The 20145-nt window shown below is 34.8% G+C and overlaps 4 protein-coding genes across 5 annotated transcripts; 1 reads left to right on the top strand and 3 right to left on the bottom strand.

Annotated features, from left to right (window-relative positions):
* Positions 1 to 332: 332 nt before the first annotated feature.
* LOC141706756 (uncharacterized) lies at positions 333 to 1166 on the bottom strand. Its single transcript, XM_074509586.1, has 2 exons — positions 861 to 1166; positions 333 to 740 (listed from the first exon to the last, which is right to left on the bottom strand). The coding sequence occupies exons 1-2, from the start codon at positions 1164 to 1166 to the stop codon at positions 333 to 335; spliced, it is 714 nt and encodes a 237-aa protein (XP_074365687.1).
* A 3242-nt stretch (positions 1167 to 4408) lies between these two features.
* Positions 4409 to 5231, bottom strand: LOC141706748 (GDSL esterase/lipase At5g03980-like). Its single transcript, XM_074509576.1, has 4 exons — positions 5115 to 5231; positions 4739 to 5036; positions 4501 to 4601; positions 4409 to 4435 (listed from the first exon to the last, which is right to left on the bottom strand). The coding sequence occupies exons 1-4, from the start codon at positions 5229 to 5231 to the stop codon at positions 4409 to 4411; spliced, it is 543 nt and encodes a 180-aa protein (XP_074365677.1).
* An 8368-nt stretch (positions 5232 to 13599) lies between these two features.
* Positions 13600 to 16567, bottom strand: LOC141706743 (uncharacterized). Its single transcript, XM_074509564.1, has 3 exons — positions 15161 to 16567; positions 14874 to 15064; positions 13600 to 14527 (listed from the first exon to the last, which is right to left on the bottom strand). The coding sequence occupies exons 1-3, from the start codon at positions 16565 to 16567 to the stop codon at positions 13600 to 13602; spliced, it is 2526 nt and encodes an 841-aa protein (XP_074365665.1).
* Positions 16568 to 18346: 1779 nt separating this feature from the next.
* LOC141720826 (uncharacterized) lies at positions 18347 to 19752 on the top strand. 2 transcript variants are annotated; one of them, XM_074523472.1, is made up of 4 exons: positions 18347 to 18942; positions 19031 to 19117; positions 19196 to 19242; positions 19329 to 19752. In XM_074523472.1, the coding sequence occupies exons 1-4, from the start codon at positions 18571 to 18573 to the stop codon at positions 19360 to 19362; spliced, it is 540 nt and encodes a 179-aa protein (XP_074379573.1). In that variant the 5' UTR covers positions 18347 to 18570; the 3' UTR covers positions 19363 to 19752. The 2 variants fall into 2 exon arrangements, with proteins under 2 accessions (XP_074379573.1, XP_074379565.1); XM_074523464.1 differs by having other exon boundaries at positions 19196 to 19752.
* The last annotated feature ends 393 nt before the right edge of the window (positions 19753 to 20145 follow it).

Raw genomic sequence — 20145 nt, 5'->3', positions numbered from 1 at the left:
TAATCATCAATAAAAGTGAGGAAATAACAACTACCTCTAATAGAGTTTATGCCCATGGGTCCACACATATCTGAATGTACTAACGTCAAAGGTTTTTTAGCTCGCCATTCCTTGTTTTATGAAAATTATTCGCGATGATGCTTGCCAAAAACACAATCTTCACATATTTGATCTTGTATTTGAAAGTTTGGGATGCCTCTCACCATATGACCTTTACAAATATTGGATAAAGTGCTAAAATTTAAGTGATTATATCGAAGATGCCAAAGCCAAGACTTGTCATTCACAATATTAGCGGAAGAGACACATTTTGAATTTTTAAAGGAAATATTTTAGTTGATGTCATCTTGACTCTTGTAAAAAAGGAGACCATTTTTATCTGTTATCTCACAAAAATCATCTTTAAAATTCACATGATGTCCTTTTCTTAAAAGTTGTCCAATACTTAAAAGATTATGCTTCAAATCGGCAACATAATAAACACTATAGATGTAATTTGTACCTTGCATATAGATATAATTTGTACCTTGCATTATTTTGATTGGACCATCTCCACACTCTTTGACAAAGAACGTTTTGTTATTACCCGTCTTGACTTCTCGTTGGACACATTCATCAAAATTTATAAAATAATTTTTATTTCCGGTCATGTGGTTGCTACAACCACTATCGATATACCAAACATCATCAAATAATTCTTCTTGAACATTGCTAACAAGAAGCATGCTTTCATATTTCTTCTAAACATCGTCATGAAAAAAATTGGAATCATTTTTTTCATCATTAATTCTTTTGTAACAGTCTTTTTTCATATGCCCAATTTTATAATAATAATGCCGTTAAAAATTAAAAGAATTCACTCTTGCTCTTGCAGTGAAACCCCCACGAGCTCTTCCTCTTTCTCTTTTATATGATCTAGAATATTCACTTTGCACAATTCCTCGACCTCGTCCTCGATCACGAAATGATCCTATTCCAGCTTTTTCTCTAAAACCACCATGATTAGTGTTTTGAACTTGAAAAGCTTGCTCGGAAGGAGAGGAGTCGAATTGCTTGATGCCGGTTTTGTGAGATTCTAGTGAGCCTAACAATTCTTCAAGAGAGAAAGTATTCAAACCTATTGATTTTTCAATAGCCACAACAACATCCTCATATTTTCGAGTCATGCTACGAAGAATTTTTTACAAGACTCATTTGTCCGGAATTTCTTCTCCATTAACATAAAGTTGATTACCAATCGAAATTATTCGATTATAAATTTTCTCCTCCGTTTCACTTTCCTTCATCTTAAGTAAATCAAATTTACCTCTTAGAGCTTGAAGTCTCACCATTTTCACTTTTTCTTCGCATTTGTATGCCTTGTTGAGGATGTCCTATGCCTCCTTTGATGTTGATGTCGTTGGAATCCTCTCAAAAATTACTTCATCCACAACTCGGTAAATAAAGTAGAGAGTCTTCTTGTCCTTCTTTCGATTCTCCTTCAAATTATTTAATTGGTGTGGTGAGAGATCGGTTTAGTTTGCCGGTTCTTCATAACCACTTTCCACAATCTCCCAAAAATCTTGAGAGCAATATAACACATTAATTTAAATGTTCCATCGGTTGTAATTTTTTTTCGTCAAACGTGAAAGTTGAGGTTGTAATATATTGTTGTTGGACGCCATCACTTAACCTTACTCTTCATATCACTTTGCAGGAATTTAAATATATAAAAAGTTGAAAATTAAATAAAAAAACCTTCTTCTCAATAATTCACACAAAAAAGATATAAACTTATAAATGCATTTCACTCAAAATGATTTACTAAAACTTGATGATTTCAAAGTTTGAAAGAGTGTCCTATTTATAAAATTCCGTAGAACCTCCTAGAATGCAAATTAATATGGTAGCTACACAACAATCTATATGAACTTAAAGGTGTATAAACGTCTATAAATGTTTATGAACTTAAAAGTTTATTCTAGAACTTTTTAAGAACATTCTAAAATTATTAAATAAAGTTTAGCTTATTAGTATTTTTAACAGCAGCATCTGGATTAGTGTGTTATAGAGGCCAAGTAGAGAGATTGTTAGACTAATAATCCTCAACTTGAACAGCACAATTAAGCTTTGGTATCATATCCGCTACTACCCAAGTGGCTAAAATACTGTGAGCTTTTTGAGTGAAACTAGCTCTATAGCCCGTGCAATGCACGGGCATGCTCTAAATTGGACGAATCGATATTATTTTAGTTATTCTTGTTGATAATATTTCATGTTGTCCCCCCTCCTAATGATGATGGATTTATTTGTGTATATGAGTAGATTTTTATTGTGATGACATTGGTGCAATAGTGTTTATCTATAATTGACGTAGAGACTTGTAGTGGCATTTCTTATTTTTTACCATTAAGGACGATCCATGGAAGTTTTTTAGAAATTTTAGTAATTTTACATAATATAGTTGTTTGTTTACATAAGATTTTATTTTATAATTGTTATTTGAATTTTAGTATTCTTCAATTTTAATTTTCGACCTCAGTAACTCTTTCCCCTCTCTCAAAAAATATTAATAAATCCACATCTCTCGGCATACTAGGCGCTTTCTGGTTGTATTTCATATGTAAACTTTACCAAGATTATTTATTTTAGTTAATATTATTCGTTCATGCCATAATGACGCAGTAAAATACCAATATAAACCAACATTATCATATATTTTATGAATTATGAAGACCATAAGTTAAAGGTTTTTTTACATAAATTCACACATACATATACATATATATGTGTATATATATTATATATATATATATATGTGTGTGTATTTATATATATATATATATATGTATGTATGTGTATATATATATATATATATATATATGAAAGCCCTTAATTTATTTATTTTTGTGTAAATACAAAAATATAATACTTAAAGTATGACATGGTTAGATATAAATATATATTCAGTTAGAGGTATAAATGGTTGTGATGCACATAATCATATTTAATATATAAGTTTATCTAGTTCATTTGTTTGTAATATTTAATTCGCAAATGTTTATAGTAGATCTAAATATTAGTGTTAATGTGATAAATATGGTATATGCCTGTCAACTGTGTTATTAAAGGTCAGTGGTAGGCTGTGATAATATCATTAAAATTAATGATGAAAAATAATATTTTGTAAAAATAAAATTTATTATAATTTAAATGTACTACCACTTTTTATAAATAACATGATTTTGTACTCAAGTTTCTCATGTATTAATATTGTTTATTTTTGTTATAATAATAATAATAATATTATAATTATTATTACTATAATATAAATAATAATTATTATTATTATTAGAATTTTTAATATATATGTTTTATAGACCTGCTATTAAAATGAAATATTTTTTCTTTTTTATGAAATTTTAAATTATTACTATTACTATTAATATTTATTTTTACTTTATATTTAAAATTCACTTATTTATATTATTGATTTGATAATTACTAATGTATGTATTCTCGTTTTTAGAATTTAACTTACGATAAAAATAAGGACAATTTTTGTAGACAAAAAAATTTGAATCATTAGCTAAAAGGGAAATTTAAGGGAAATTTCATTTGAAGATCATGTTTTTAATTTTCGGAGCAAATAAAAAGGATAAGATAATACTACGTCATGCCAAATAGAAAAAAAAACTGAGGGTAATATAATATTTTTATCGTCTTACTCTGATAATATCTCTAACTAAATTATTATATATATACAGATTTACGTACATACTTACATATGTTTGGATGTATATATGTATGTATACATGCGTTCATGTATTTCTATAATAATTAGTTATAAATGAATATATATATATATATATTAAGTATGCAATTATTAATCTATATTAGTAAGCCAATTATGGGATAACTTATATATTATATGATGCATGCATGTATCTCTATAATAATTAGTTATAAATAAATATATATAGTAAGTATGCAACAAGTAATCGATATTAATAAGTTAATGATGTGATAACTTATGCATTATATGAATTCTTATGCAATGATTATCATTTAAATTTTTTATACTAATTTTTTTTAGACTATGTAAATTTTACGAAGAAATTATTTTCAATGACTTGCATATTAATGATGTTTTAATTGACGTAATAAAAATTACATAAATGAATCTGTATTAATTATATAATAATGAATGAGTATTAATGATTAAAATAAATAATGTATGGATATTAATTACTGTATTTATGATTAAATAATGAATGAGAATTAATGGTTAAAACAAATATTGTATGGATATTAACTATTGTATTTGTGATTAAATTTGCTCATTAATTATTGTATTTATGATTAAATAATGAAGGAACATTAATGGTTAAAACAAATATTGAATGGATATTAATTATTGTATTTATAATTAAATTTGCTCAGCAAACCCCTGTTGCTGTATTAGATATACAATAGATGAATTCCGTCCCAGCTGATATATTGATCAGGGTTCGGACATACCGGAATATTCGAGCATCCACAACCATCAACGGAGGAAGCAGAAGTTCTGGAAGGACCAGAGTTTCCACAACAACCTTCTAATGTAGATGTTGCATCAAATCCTATTAATGAACATATGAATTATGAGCATTTCGATCTGCATAAACGATATATATCAATAAATACAAAAACAAGCCTTTTACAATCTTTACGGGCATGTGAAATACAACATGCCTTTTGAGATGTGATTTTTTCTTACCTAGCTGCCAAGCATTATAAAGAAGCCATTTGAAGGCATCGTAGTAATCCGCATACACAATTGTAGTGCGGGGGTATTCTTCTTGCAATGTGATTATAGTTTGTTGTAGATACTTGTTGTGAAATGCTATAAAATCATTGAACTCTTTTAGACAGTAATGTTCATCGTAGGCTGATTCGTCATTACTTTTGAAATCTTTCAGGTACGATGGGAAACAGCCCAATGGAAAAACTCCCGGAACAATTACTTGTGTGGCCCCTAAATTAACGACTCTCCGAAACATATAAAAACTCTTTAGCTAAATACGAAAAGTAAAATGCAGACACTGTTGTCAATTTAGTAAACTAATAACATCAATTAACACCAAATGACTTACTTTTACAGCATTCTTGATGATATCAATAACTTCAGGCACCAGAGTTTTTGCCTCTTCAAAAGTTTTACCTTGTTGGAATGCAAAACTGTAATCATTTCTACCAATTTCTCCAACCATGAACAGAGAATTATGTGAATACAATCTGCGATTAATACATATAATCAAACAAATGTGTGCGTGAGTAAACGAAATCAAACGGAGGAAGAAAAGATATAAACAGAAGAGAGATCCTCGAGTCCAGTTGAAACTGTCTCCTTAAAGCTATTTCGCCTCTCACCGTATGTGCGAGTCGATAGCCTCCCAGGATAAAACGAGGTAGCGGCGGTGTTACGGATAACGAGCACCTTCAGCGAGCTTGAACGGGTACGAAACTATCATCGAGAGAGAGAGAGAGAGAGAGAGAGAGAGTTTTGTGTTTAAAGGCGAATATGTTTTTGGTGTGTCTAACCCTAACGCCTTAGAGGTGTTTATATAGGTGTAGATAGACTTGTGCGCTACTCTTTTCCATTATTAAATATCATTAATTATGGAATCGGTGTAATACTTGCAAGCTACTCTATTCCATAAATAATCTGAAACAGAATCAGATTAAATATATCAAGACATACACCATATCAATTAATCTGAAACAAAATCAAATTAATTTATGCCATAATATTTGAGCCAAATTCTAATGGAGAATAATAATTTCCATTATTAAGAGAATATCATCATATCTCACACATCTTTTAGTCATAATGCTCAAAAATATGACTTACCAATATGGGACTTATACCCATATTTTCTAACAATCCCCCACATGGGTGAGATTGGTGATCTTAGTAGCACACACCAAACAGACAGACAGACACGGAGTTTGACTTGGTGATAGTTTTTTCGATCAGATATAGCATACGATAGGTAGAGAATGCTCCTTGAACCTTCGCTCGAGTAAGCATACCGACTTTACTGGTAGACAGTAGACGTGCTTGTCCTTGAACTGTTCGACCGTTTATGTAAACGATGATATACTTATCACTATATCATTTCTGACTCGTTCAGCTCTCATGAGTATGTCCATTTTGGCCATGGAACATCATCCTGGTTCTGCAGAAGTTTCTAAAGAATTGTGCCTCGCAATTCTCCTTTGAAGCGGCCCCACTTCTCTCCCATATAGGTGATCTTTATCTTATAGAGTAACCCGCGTTTACTCAACTGAATTCCATGCGTTCACTCCTGAGCTCTATGTATTCATCAAAGATCATTAAAAGCTCAAAGCTTAACCTCGTACCTTACGGGTCTCACTGTTTCCTCATCATAGGAACAGGCCAGGGGTTACCCCCACAGTGATTTGGTCATCATGATTTAGTTGTCCCATTGAACCAAGTTCTTGGGATCTCCATTCAACAATGGTTGGGTGTCCACCATGATGCCGTTAAGCAATAGGCTTAAGGCCCATCCCTCTCGATGATTTCTCAACCACTTCTCTTGATAACCCTTTGGTTAGTGGATCCGCGATATTATCTTTTGACGGTATATAGTCAACAGTGATAATTCCGGTTGAGATCAATTGTCTAATGGAACTGTGTCGTCGTCGTATATGACGAGACTTTCCATTATACATCGTGCTCTGTGCTCTGCCAATAGCGGATTGACTATCACAGTGAATCCCTATTGCAGTTACAGGCTTTGGCCATCTTGGAATATCCTCCAGAAACTGACGTAGATATTCAGCCTCTTCGGCGCATTTATCTAGTGCCACAAACTCAGCTTCCATCGTGGAATGAGTTATCACCGTTTGTTTTGAGGATTTCCATGATATTGCCGCTCCAGCTAATGTAAACACATAGCCACTCGTAGACTTAAGTGCTTTCTTGCTAGATATCCAATTTGCGTCAGTATATCCTTCTAATACTGCTGGGTATCTGCCATAGTGCAGTCCATAGTCTCGAGTTCCCCTCAAGTACCTTAGTACCCTTATGATCGCTTTCCAGTGATCAGCTCCCGGATTACTCGTAAACCTACTCAACTTGCTAATTGAGTATGCAATGTCTGGTCTTGTACAACTCATGAGGTACATCAGACTACCAATTATCCTCGATTATTCCAATTGGGAAACAGCTACACCTTTGTTCTTGGATAGGTGCAAAGTCATATCCACAGGTGTCCTAACTTTCTCAAAGTTATCCTTAAGAAACTTCTCAAGGATCTTGTCAATATAATGTGGTTGACTTAATGCGAGACCCTCTGATGTTCTAGAAATTTGAATTCCCAGAATTACATTTGCTAGTCCCATGTCTTTCATGTCGAATCTTGATTTCAACATGTCCTTGGTAGATTTGATCACTTTATCATTGCTTCCGGCAATAAGTAGATCATCTACATATAGCGTCATCATGACATAGCCATTGTCATTCTCCTTGACATAGCTGTTCTCGTTATCCTTGTAATAGGCACAGCTATCACATTCATTGATTTTGAAGCCATTGGCCAGCACAGCCTCATCAAATTTTTCATGCCATTTCATAGGCGCCTGTTTCAAACCATACAATGATTTCACCAATCTACAAACTTTCCTTTCTTGTCCTGGGACAACAAACCCTTCGGGTTGTTCCATATAGATTTCCTCATTTATGTCCCCATTTAGGAAGGCTGATTTCACATCCATTTGATGTACAGTTAGATTACGCATTGCAGCAATAGCAAACATCATCCTTATGGACGTTATTCTCGTTACAGGAGAATATGTATCAAAGTAATCAAGGCCTTTTTGTTGCTTGTATCCTTTAATTACAAGTATGGCCTTATACTTATCAATAGTGCCATCAGTTTTCAACTTCTTCTTGAAAACCCACTTGCTACCTAATGGTTTGTAACCAGTTGGCAAGTCCACTAATTTCCAAGTATGATTTTGCATAATTGAATCAACTTCATTCTTGATGGCCTCTTTCCACATAGGCCCATCAGGTGAGGTAACCGCCTCCTTATAAGTTTTTGGGTCACCTTCTTCGAGCAAATAGGTAATAAAATCAGACCCATAGGATTTCTCCATTCGTTTTCTTTTGCTCCTTCTCACTACCCCCACATTTTCGTCTTCACTTTCGTCACTCTCATTATTGTCATCTACAGACTCATGAGATCATTTAGACGTCGTAGGTTGTTGGTTTCCTGGATTACAGGGAAACATCGTCTCAAAGAATGAGGCATTCCTTGATTCCATAATGGTATTCTTTTGAATATCAGGAATCTTGGATTCATGAACAAGAAACCGATATGCAGTGTTGTGTGGATGATATCCGATGAAGATACAATCCACAGTCTTAGGACCTATCTTCACCTTCTTCGGTGTAGGGATCAGTACCTTTGCAAGGCACCCCCACACTTTCAGATGTTGGTAACTTGGTTTCTTTTTCTTCCACATTTCATAAGGACTTACATCCTTATTCTTGCGCATCGTAATATTTAAAATGTTATTTGCGCTTACGATGGCTTCTCCCCACATCGATTGTGGAAGCCCAGAGCTTAACAACATCGCATTCATCATTTCTTTCAGAGTGCGATTCTTCCTTTCAGCCACACCATTTGACTGAGGGGAGTATGGTGCAGTGACCTCATGGATTATACCATGTTGTGAACAGAATTCTCCAAATGGTTCAACATATTCACCTCCACGATCACTTCGTATCGCTTTGATTTTCTCAGTCTGTTGTGTCTCAACTTCTTCCTTATAGATTTTAAATTTATCTATAGCTTCGTCTTTGCTTTTCAACAAATATACATAGCAGTATTTTGTACAATCATCAATGAATGTAATAAAATACTTGTTTTCTCCTCTTGTTGGAGCGAATTTTAAATCACATATGTCGCTATGTATTAGGTCTAGCACTTTGGTGTTCCTTTCCACACGTTTAAATGATGATCTCGTTAATTTTGCCTCAACACAAGTCTCACACTTATGTTTTGAATCGATAGTAAGTTTAGGTATGTATTCTTTTGCACTTAAGCGTCGTAAAGTGTCATAATTTACATGTCCTAATCTAGCATGCCATAAATTAGGAGACTCAAGCAAGTAAGCAGAAGAATTCTTCATTTTATTATCGTCCTTAACGGACATTACATTGAGCTTAAAAAGCCCATCGGTTAAATAACCCTTGCCTACAAACATACCACTCTTAGACAAAATTACTTTATCTGACTCTATTACAATGCGAAAGCCATGCTTACTCAACAGAGAACCAGACACAAGGTTCTTGCGAATATCAGGCACATAAAGTACATTCTTCAAAGTCAGATTCTTCCCAGAGGTCATCTTCAAGATCACCGTGCCTTCACTCTCAATGGTAGAAGTTGCTGAATTCCCCATGTAGAGCTTCTCACCAGCATCAGAAGCTTTGAGGCTAGAGAAAATCGCCTTGTCTGAGAAAACATGCCTAGTAGCACCAATATCAATCCACCATTCACGTGGATTAGAACCGACCAGGTTCACTTCAGAGACCGTAGCACAGAGATCTATATCACCCATATCCTTGGAGATATTCTCTACCATGTTTGCTTCTTTCTTCTTGTTGGGCTTCTTGGGCTTCTTGCAGTCAGAAGACCTATGACCAACTTTATCACAGTTGTAGCACTTTCCCTGAAATTTCGACTTCGAAATCCCTCCTTTGGGTGCCAGCTTTGCCCCTTTACTAGAATTAGTCTTCTTGGGCTTGGAGCTTTGAGCATGCTCCACCATGTTTGCCTTCTCAGTGGCAACATTAACTTTCTTCTCGGACCCTCTGTTGTCTTCTTCAATACGAAGTCTAACAATAAGATCCTCCATAGACATCTCATTTCGCTTGTGCTTAAGGTAGTTCTTGAAATCTTTCCATCCAGGTGGAAGCTTTTCAATAACAGCAGCAACTTGGAAAGACTCACTTATGACCATTCCCTCAGCATGAATGTCACAAATGATCACCTGCAGTTCCTGCACCTGACTGACCACAGTCTTAGAGTCTGCCATCTTATAATCAAGAAAGCGGCCAACAATCCACTTCTTTGCCCCAGCGTCCTCGGTTTTATACTTATGGTCAAGTGACTCCCATAAGACCTTAGCTGTTGGCTTCGCGTTGTATACGTTATACAACGGGTCAGACAAACAATTTAACACATACAGATGTAGTCGGAGTGCTTCCAAGCATCAGCAGCATACACAGTCTGCATGTTACTCTCAGCAGTGAGCAACGGTGGTTCTTCCTTAAGGAAGCGATCCATATGCAACGTGGTCAGATAAAAGTGCATCTTTTGTTGCCAACGTTTGAAGTTCGTTCCGTTGAACTTCTCAGGTTTTTCAGCATGTGCAGCAGGCACAGTTGGCATAACAGGTGCAGCAGGCACCACAGGTGGAACAGATGGTACGTGCGTCTGTACTACAGGTGTATGCACACCAGTAGGCACCGCAGGTATGATCGGAGGAGTGAATCCTGCCGATATATGTCCAAGAGGAACACTAAACTGTCCAATGACAGTGTGTCCCATAGGCACATGTCCCGAAGGCACATGTCCAACAGGCGTTTGACCCCCATCAGATCGTACGATCCGTGCGTTAGGGTTAATCGGCTGCTGGTGAACCCCATCAGATCCAGTGATCTGTGCGTTGGGATCAGCCGTCATGTTCATCGAATCGTTCACAGTTTGGTTCTCCATCGATCTGTTACTCAACAAAACAAGCAGATACAGATGTATTAGTCACAGATGTATATAAAATAAATAGCTTTAAGATTGTGAATACAATCTGCGATTAATACATATAATCAAACAAATGTGTGCGTGAGTAAACGAAATCAAACGGAGGAAGAAAAGATATAAACAGAAGAGAGATCCTTGAGTCCAGTTGAAACTGTCTCCTTAAAGCTATTTCGCCTCTCACCGTATGTGCGAGTCGATAGCCTCCCAGGATAAAACGAGGTAGCGGCGGCGTTACGGATAACGAGCACCTTCAGCGAGCTTGAACGGGTACGAAACTATCACCGAGAGAGAGAGAGAGAGTTTTGTGTTTAAAGGCGAATATGTTTTTGGTGTGTCTAACCCTAACACCTTAGAGGTGTTTATATAGGTGTAGATAGACTTGTGCGCTACTCTTTTCCATTATTAAATATCATTAATTATGGAATCGGTGTAATACTTGCAAGCTACTCTATTCCATAAATAATCTGAAACAGAATCAGATTAAATATATCAAGACATACACCATATCAATTAATCTGAAACAAATTCAAATTAATTTATGCAATAATATTTGAGCCAAATTCTAATGGACAATAATAATTTCCATTATTAAGAGAATATCATCATATCTCACACATCTTTTAGTCATAATACTCAAAAATATGACTTACCAATATGGGACTTATACCCATATTTTCCAACAAATTATTCAAACTTCCATGACTACAATCTGAGAAATGTATATAACAAGGGAACTTTTGGTACTATAGGTTGTAATATTTTTCACTGCCAAAGCGTTTGTTGACAAAGCTGTAGCACCTCCAACCGCAAAGTTCACCCCATGGCCAAAGTTAGCATTGTCTTCTAAGTAAGGATTCAGCAATGGTATACCACTGCTAATGCTGTTCATTAATTAAAAAAAAAAGAAAAAGAAAAGATAAAGCAGGAACCAGAAACTCAGCTTGAGAAGTTTCAAAACATTAACATACCAATCAAACAAATTAATAGTGCTCCATTGTCCATGAGTATCAACTCTCAGTGGTTTGAATCTCAGTAAGACAAAGTGTGAGCCAGTCTGTGCAATGCAACATAATGAGAAGTTTTTACCAATGTAGTCGATCATCAGCAGTCCATCTGAAAACCGACCAGTTGGTCCCTGGAAGGAGCTCTCCCCATACGGAAGCCTAGAGGAAGCAGTCAATGGATCCTCTACCAAGCGGTTTCCAGTGTCTGAAAAAGAAGCTCCAAGCTGATAAATCTCAGAAATGTTACAGCTCCTTAATAAACGAATATCGGCTATTTGCAAATCAAAAGACATTGCTGGTCGAGCATGGAAACATAAGTAAAACATGATCCATAGCTCAAAATGCAGTTTGGTAGAAGACATAATCCTTGAGGAAGAAAACAACACAAGAAAATTGTTTCATATTGAAAAAATTAGTTTGTCGCGCATTAAATGTTGGCCATCCCTGGCAACCAAATGCTACCCAAATTAACAAGTACACAGGATGGACTACATTCCATAACTGTCTTAAATTCCATAACTCAAGTTCTCAACAAATAATTATTTCTGTGTTATACGAAGCCAACAATTTCTACGAAAATAATATTTATGTTTTGTAATGTATTGATATAACATTGTTAGAAGAAAATTAAGTGGTCAAAGTCAAGATACTACTGAAATTGAAATATAACTAGAAACAAAATATTTCAATTTTCATATTGATTCAAGCATAAAAATATTCTTAAACCAGTTTATTCAAGCAAAAAAATTGCATTTGCATGGTGAAGAGACTGCATGCATTGTTAAAAGTATTAAGCCTACTTGTGAGTTGTGACATTTCTTAGTCCCTGCATCTGAGAATGTTACTGTCATTCGAACTTCACAATTAACTAGCTATGTAGTTCTCTGTTTTCTTAATCTATTATACTCCGAACATTCGAGATTCAATTTTACCCAACAATTTGTTTTGAATTCAAATTACGTAGTTTTAACATTTAATTACCATAATTATGAATCTACATGATTTATGAATAGCCGAATGGTCCTGGATTAAATGTATATGTATTGGATTAATAACTAAAAAAGCAAGTGCCAAGTGGAATGTAAAACAGAAGAGTGAGAGTTCTAGGTGTCAGAAACTCTCCAATTTCTTCTGCATCTCCCCCTTCAACTTGAATAATATGCCAACTTCATTAATCAGATCATATTGTTAGTATAATACAAGGATCCTCTTTGTACGTTCCTCTAACACTCTAAAAATTAAGATGCGTTTGTTATCTAACATGGTATCAAAACTCAACTTTTACATTAACATGTAACATCAACTTTCTTTTGCAAAATATACATGTATATTTGATTATTAAATTCTTATTTTACAATGTAGCATGCATATGATAATTTGTGTTCTAGAAACTCAAAATCAATTATTGAACCTTCTTGGAGCTGAGATAATTGGTGTAACAATACTATGCTTCCAAGGAATTCAAAGCTTGAATATATAGATAGAGTTTGATGCATAAATATAACTGGCAGATTAGTAAAAAGAAAAAAGTACGTCTTTGTCAAATGTAATGCAATTTCAGAGATTGAGCAAGAGATAGTGAGAGAGAGAGAAAGAGAATGAGAGAGAAAGAGAACATTGTAACTGAATTGTAAATCTACATCTCTTGAAATGATTCTGTTACAAGAAAAGAGTTATATAGGCTTGGAGCCATACAAGTGTGATACTACATTTCTAACTAACTTTCCCCCCATTTCTCTATTTCTATATTTCAATATTTAATAGTCTAATATCCTCCCTCAAGTTGAATGATTCTGAAACAAGTTGCAGACATTCAACTTGGAAAGAAAGAACTTGATAACAGCAGCACTTGTTGCCTTGGTGAACATATCAGCAGGCTGCTGTCCTGAGGCCAAGTGCAACATCTGAATAATTCCCTTTTTGATTTTTTCACGAACCAAGTGACAATCGATTTCGATGTGCTTAGTTCGTTCGTGAAATACTGGATTAGATGCTATATACAATGCTGACTTGTTGTCACAATAAAGAGAAGCTGGCATAGTATGATTTAGCTGAAAGTCATTAAGTAAAGCCAGGAGCCAAGTTATTTCACAGAACGTATCTGCCATGGCCCTGTATTCTGCCTCAGCAGACGAACGAGATACAGTTGGCTGCTTGTTGCTACGCCAAGAAACAAGAGAAGATCCAATGGTGATGCAGAAACCAGTAAGTGATTGTCTGGACTCTGGACAACCAGCCCAGTCAGAGTCAGTATATGTTGTTATCTGTAAATTTCCAGTGGCATAAATGAGCAATCCTTGTCCAGGTGCCTGTTTTAGATATCTAAGTACTCGATAAACAGCTCTAGAACTTAGTTTGTCAGTGTTAGTAACATTTGTTGCATAGCAAAGACAACCAAACACCTTAAGATGATCATAATCTGGCAATTTTTTATATAGTAATTCAAAAGGTGTTTTATATTGAAGTAATTTGACAGGTAACAGGTTGATAATATGAGCAGCAGTCAAAATAAAATCTCCCCAGAATGGATTAGGAAGATGGGATTGAAACTTAAGGGCTCTAGCAATGTTAAGGAGTTGTTGATGTTTTCTTTCAACCCTCCCATTTTGCTGAGGTGTATGAGCACAACTCATTTGGTGAATGATACCTTGAGACTGAAGAAGTTCAGTAACAGCATGATTGGTAAACTCAGTACCATTATCAGACCTGAGGATTTTAACAGAAGTGAATTGATTCTTTGCATACTCAAGAAAATTTTTGATCAGATTTGGAACTTGAGTTTTATGCTGAAATAAGAATATCCAGGTAGCTCTGGAATGATCATCCACTATGGTTAAAAAATATGAACATTTAGTTATGAGTAACCTGTTTGTAAGGTCCCCATACATCAATATGGATCATATCAAACATATTGCTACTATAGGAATTACTGGAATCAAAAGATAGCCTGTGTTGTTTTGAAAAATGACAGATATCACATGAAGAAAAATCACAGTGTTTTACATGTACATCAGGAAGTTTAGTTAAGACATCAACAGAAGGATGTCCTAACCTATTGTGCCACAAATTGACAGAATTAGAATTGGAAGTACAAGCACTATGAGCAAAAGAATTACAAGTTTGAGAATGATCTGATGAGACTAAAGCAGATGAAGTTGAGGCTTGAAAGAGATCAGGGAGTTGCAATTTGTATAGACCATCTTGCAAGTTACCAATCTCTTTCTCCCTCTTCAAGATAAGGTCCTGTAAAATACATGTCTGTTCAGTAAAAATAATATGACATGATAGATGTTTTGTGAGTTGTGATGTTGAAATGAGATGGCAATGAAAGGAAGGCACACATGGGACTTCAAAAAGAGTGAAAGAAGAGGTCAGCTGAATATTTCCTATGTGAGTGATAGGAACAGTTGTATTATTTGGCAAGTGCAATACTGATTTCACAGATTTAGAATTACTCAATACTGTGTAGTCAAATGTTATGTGATTAGTAGCTCCTGAGTCTATTATCCAGTCATATGCAGCTAGAGGATTACTCATACCAGTAGTATTAGCACTAACTGTTGTAGAAAATACTGCAGATGAGAAGATCATACCAGACATATGAGCATTTGAGGAACCAGGTGTCTGGCATTGAGATTGCGTGATTGATTCTTGAATCATTTTAGCAAGTTGCTGGCATTGAGTATCAGAGAAGGCATTGAGAGTAGCATTTGAGTTGTGTTCTTTGTGAGAAGTATCAGTTTTGTCTTCATTAAGACTCACATGAGCAACAGCTACAGATTTGTTTCCTGCATTTTGCTTTCTTGGTTTAGGCTTAGGTTTGCCATATATTTTGTGCCACTCTGGATAGCCATGGAGACAGAAGCATTTGTCTCTGGAGTGTCCTGTCATTTGACAGTAATCACAAGTAAAAGCAGAATCACCTGTTTTCCTTTGACCAGCATTGTTTATCCCTTTAGTTTTGAAATTGGCGTTAAATTTCACATTCATTGCCATGTTTTTTGTCACAGGAGTATTAGAGATAGAAGCAAAATCTCTTTGAGATTCTTCTTGAAGAAGCAAGGAGAATGCCTGATTGAGTGATGGTATCGGTTTCATTAGAAGCAACTGTCCCCTAATTGCAGTAAATGCATCACTCAGTCCCATAAGAAACTGACTTAGTTTCAGTATTTCTTCATACCGATTCAATTTCTGAGCACTCTGACATGAACAGTTGGTTGTTACACAGGTACATTTTGGAATAGGTGGTAGATTATCAATTTCAGCAACAAGTGTCTTGAACTTAGTAAAGTAAGATGTAACAGAGAGATTGCCTTGTTGTAGAGAAGACAACTCTTTGCGAAATTGAAATGTCCTAGGCATGTTGCTCTGAGAGAATCTAGTAGCCAAATCTTCCCAGATTTGTTGAGCAGTAGAGAGATAAGCCACACTATTTCTTATTTCAGTGGATATTGAATTCAACAACCAAGACACAACCATATCATTGCAGCGATTCCACATTGCAATTTGAATGTTATTATCAGTAGGCTTGCTAACAGAGCCATCAATGAATCCTAGCTTAAGTTTAGCAGATAAGGCTATAGACACAGATCGACTCCATTGATGATAATTTTGCTCAGTTAAGAGCATTGTAACCAAAGGTGTGCCAGGATTATCAGAACTTTGTAGAAAATAAGGATGATTAGTATCAATTGATACAGTATTAGATGATGTACCAGCGGTTGCAGTAGCATATGATCGAGTCATGATCAAAACACAATTAGATGCACACAATAAGCAGATAACAGATGCTATACAATACGTATAACAATTGTACGTATGATCAGAACAACAATATTACAGTACTGAACAAGGATTGATAACAAATGAGTATGAGAAAGACTTAGAGTTTGTAGAGATTACAATCGCAGAGATCTCGCTCTTGAAGAAATCACAGATTGATAGCGGAAGTAAATGTTGTGTTCAGCAGTCGATTTCTTGCTCTGATACCATGTCAAATGTAATGCAGTTTCAGAGATTGAGCAAGAGATAGTGAGAGAGAGAGAGAGAAAGAGAATGAGAGAGAGAGTGAACATTGTAACTGAATTGTAAATCTACATCTCTTGAAATGATTCTGTTACAAGAAAAGAGTTATATAGGCTTGGAGCCATACAAGTGTGATACTACATTTCTAACTAACTTTCCCCCCATTTCTCTATTTCTATATTTCAATATTTAATAGTCTAATAGTCTTTCAATACATTGACTCATCATCAAGGCCCTGTGTAGATAAGGTTCCAGGTCTTAGGTACAATAATGTAAATATGTGCATGTGCTGATGATACGATTATATGCTTGTAAGTAGGAGTGTGTGCGCGCGCGAAGGGGATAAGTGTTGAAACACTTAGGATAGATAGACCTGTACCTCTTGGTCTAGGGCGTACACGGTGCATTGCTGTCTGGCATGTGAAGCCATTGTGAAAATTATTCCTTTGGTTGGGATAACAAGTTTATAGGGTCTCGATTAGCCTTCAAAAATCTGCAAAAATACGATTATTTATGAATATTGTAGTTCTAGGTGATTTATAGATCCAGTTCGGCCACTAAATTAACCTGCTTCTTCTCAAGGCCCGTCCTGACCCAGGGCGGCCTGTGCAGCTGCACAGGACCCACCCATGCGTCCAGGGGGGCCAACTCCAAATTGAGTCCGGAAGATGCATGTCTGCTGGTATCCTGCTAATAGTAATTGAATGGATTTATGAAGATATACTGGAGGTAGTAGCGAAGAATGAAAATTTGCAGACTGCAGTTATATTGCCTAATGCAGTGCAATTTGTACTGGTGTACGAGACTGCGACAAATAAAATTCTCAGTTTACTTCCAAGAATGCTATTCTTATACTTGTTTCACCAATAATGTTCACCTGCAATCCTATGACGAATCGGTCAAATATCAAGTAAGTCACTGATTGCGTCCAAATAAAATAATTTAAGTAGTTTACTCATTGTAAATTTGACTCAATGCGATCATTAATTAACTTAATTTATTCATTTCCATAAAATCAAAATTTGAAATTACCGAAAATTGAATAAAATGATAACATAAGACGGTAGAGCTCGTTTTGAGTTTCAATATAATTAGTAAAACTTTCTATTTGGCCCACGAAATCTGGTTTTGATTCTCCTAACTTTGAGTTATTTTCAAAATTTTGAAGATTAATAATGAGATTTTTATCATGATTTTGTGAGTCAAAATATAAGTTTTAATAACAATATTGAACCTACCCCTACCCTTGTTAACATTTTTTAATTTTTACTAATTTCAGTTTTTGATTTTAACGAATGATCAAATTAAATTAATTGATGATCATTTTGAGTTAAAATTACAATAATTGACCTATTTAAATTTTTTGAACACAGTTAGTCACCTACTTAATATTAAACCCAAACAAATTTAAGTAACTCTCGATTTTGTAAAAAGCACATAAGTGATATCCCCAAAACATCCCCCAACCGGCAATTTTTGGTTCCGTGGCATGGTCCAGTTTTCCCCAACGAACGAGTGAACGGAACAATGTGTACAGTTTTCCTCCCTCCTACTTCTTCTAGTTAAATATTTAACTCTCAGTCTTACCCTATACAATATAAGCACCCTACTAAACATCAACTCTTCCTTGTACATTTGCACTATAAATAACTTAAATAACTTGTAGTACAGCAACAATCCATGCAATAAACAAACCCCAATCTTAAAACTTCACTTGCGAAACAATGAATCCATCGTTCGATAGAGAATGCAGTACTGGAAGTGAGTCTGGCTGGACTTCATATTTCGAACATGAAAATTCTTTTCTTGATCCCTATCCCAATCAAAAGAGTCGCAATAATTATATCACAATAGACGAAGACGATGTGGAAGACCTGTCAATGGTGTCTGATGCATCCTCAGGACCGCCACATTTTCGCTACAGCAGGTACTATAAAAATGAGTCGAGCAACAATGCCTTATATACTGATGCTACATTGCTCAAGAAAGATAGCAAGAGCTCGAAAATAAACAAACATCCACGACAAAATGTTCACAAACAGCATCTTTCCTTTCTTGATGATACTGCTAGCTCTCCTATCTTTGAAATCTCTAATGTAAGTTTCACACGAACTCATGTTAAGCTTTTATTCTGTGTATTTCAATAGATTAATTCATTAAGCATTATATTTGTTTTTATGACAGAACAATTTAGCACTCTCAAACGACCAAGCTTTTAGTGATAACATGCTGGACTTGTCACTGCAGGGTCACTCTTCAAATCAACTTGAGGTACTAATTAACAAATTGTATCTTTCACAGTTACATTTAGTGTATAAGCCTTACACAAGCTGACACGAGATATTGCAGGAGCGTTATGGTTTCTGCGAGTCCAAAACAAGACTACAAAAGAAGCAGTTGAGTGATGATTTTTACTATTTCTATTATCGAAAAATAAAAGTTTCTAATTTTCTAAAGGATGGCTAGTTTTTGATTTTTCTAGTAATAGGAGGATTGAAGGGAAGAGGATGGGATGAGATGAAGATGAAATCCGCAACAAAGCTGATTTGCCGTCAAAATGGGAGGAAACAATTGAAGAGAGAAGTAAAAACAGCAAAATGTATATCCTGGCTTTTTCAGAATATCATTTCTTGTCAGTGAATACTGCACAAGAATTTTAAAGTTCTTGTGAGTAATTTGACTGTGTAATACAGTTTCATTGCCCTTGTTTCAATGGAGAGCCAAATGCTCTCTCTCTAGACAATCTAAAATTTACATTCAAGCAAACAGTTGATAAACAGAGCATTCAACATTGGTATTGGTATGATTTTTTAAAATCACAAGTAAAACGAAGTCTTGTAAATGGTTTTGAGCCTATGTATTAGAAAACACATTAATGTCTCATGATCTCCACACAAGGAATGAAATAAAACTACTACAGTAATTGTTTTGTTTCCCAAATGATACAAAGTTAGGTTTAAAATACTAAAATTAGCTCAATGACAGAGATAAAATAGAATACATGATGACAAGTCATATCAGTGTACAGTTGAGGAAAGAAAGTACTCCCGTTCCTAAAAATATTTTTTATTTATATTGTATACGTTTACTAATGCACACTTTTGATTATTAATATCTTTAATTTTGTATTAATATTAAATATAAAAATTTTATTGTATAAAAATATTCATAAATATGAATTCAACGAGATCACTCATGACTATATTTGATTTTATAAATTAGATGTATCTGAAATCAATATAGCAAATATATTACGGGACTCAAGAAGTAACAATTTCATACGCATCTTATATGATGTT

Source organism: Apium graveolens, chromosome 1, assembly GCF_009905375.1.
Source record: "Apium graveolens cultivar Ventura chromosome 1, ASM990537v1, whole genome shotgun sequence".
Classification (NCBI taxonomy): domain Eukaryota; kingdom Viridiplantae; phylum Streptophyta; class Magnoliopsida; order Apiales; family Apiaceae; genus Apium; species Apium graveolens.
This window is presented reverse-complemented; position numbering and strand designations above follow the sequence as displayed.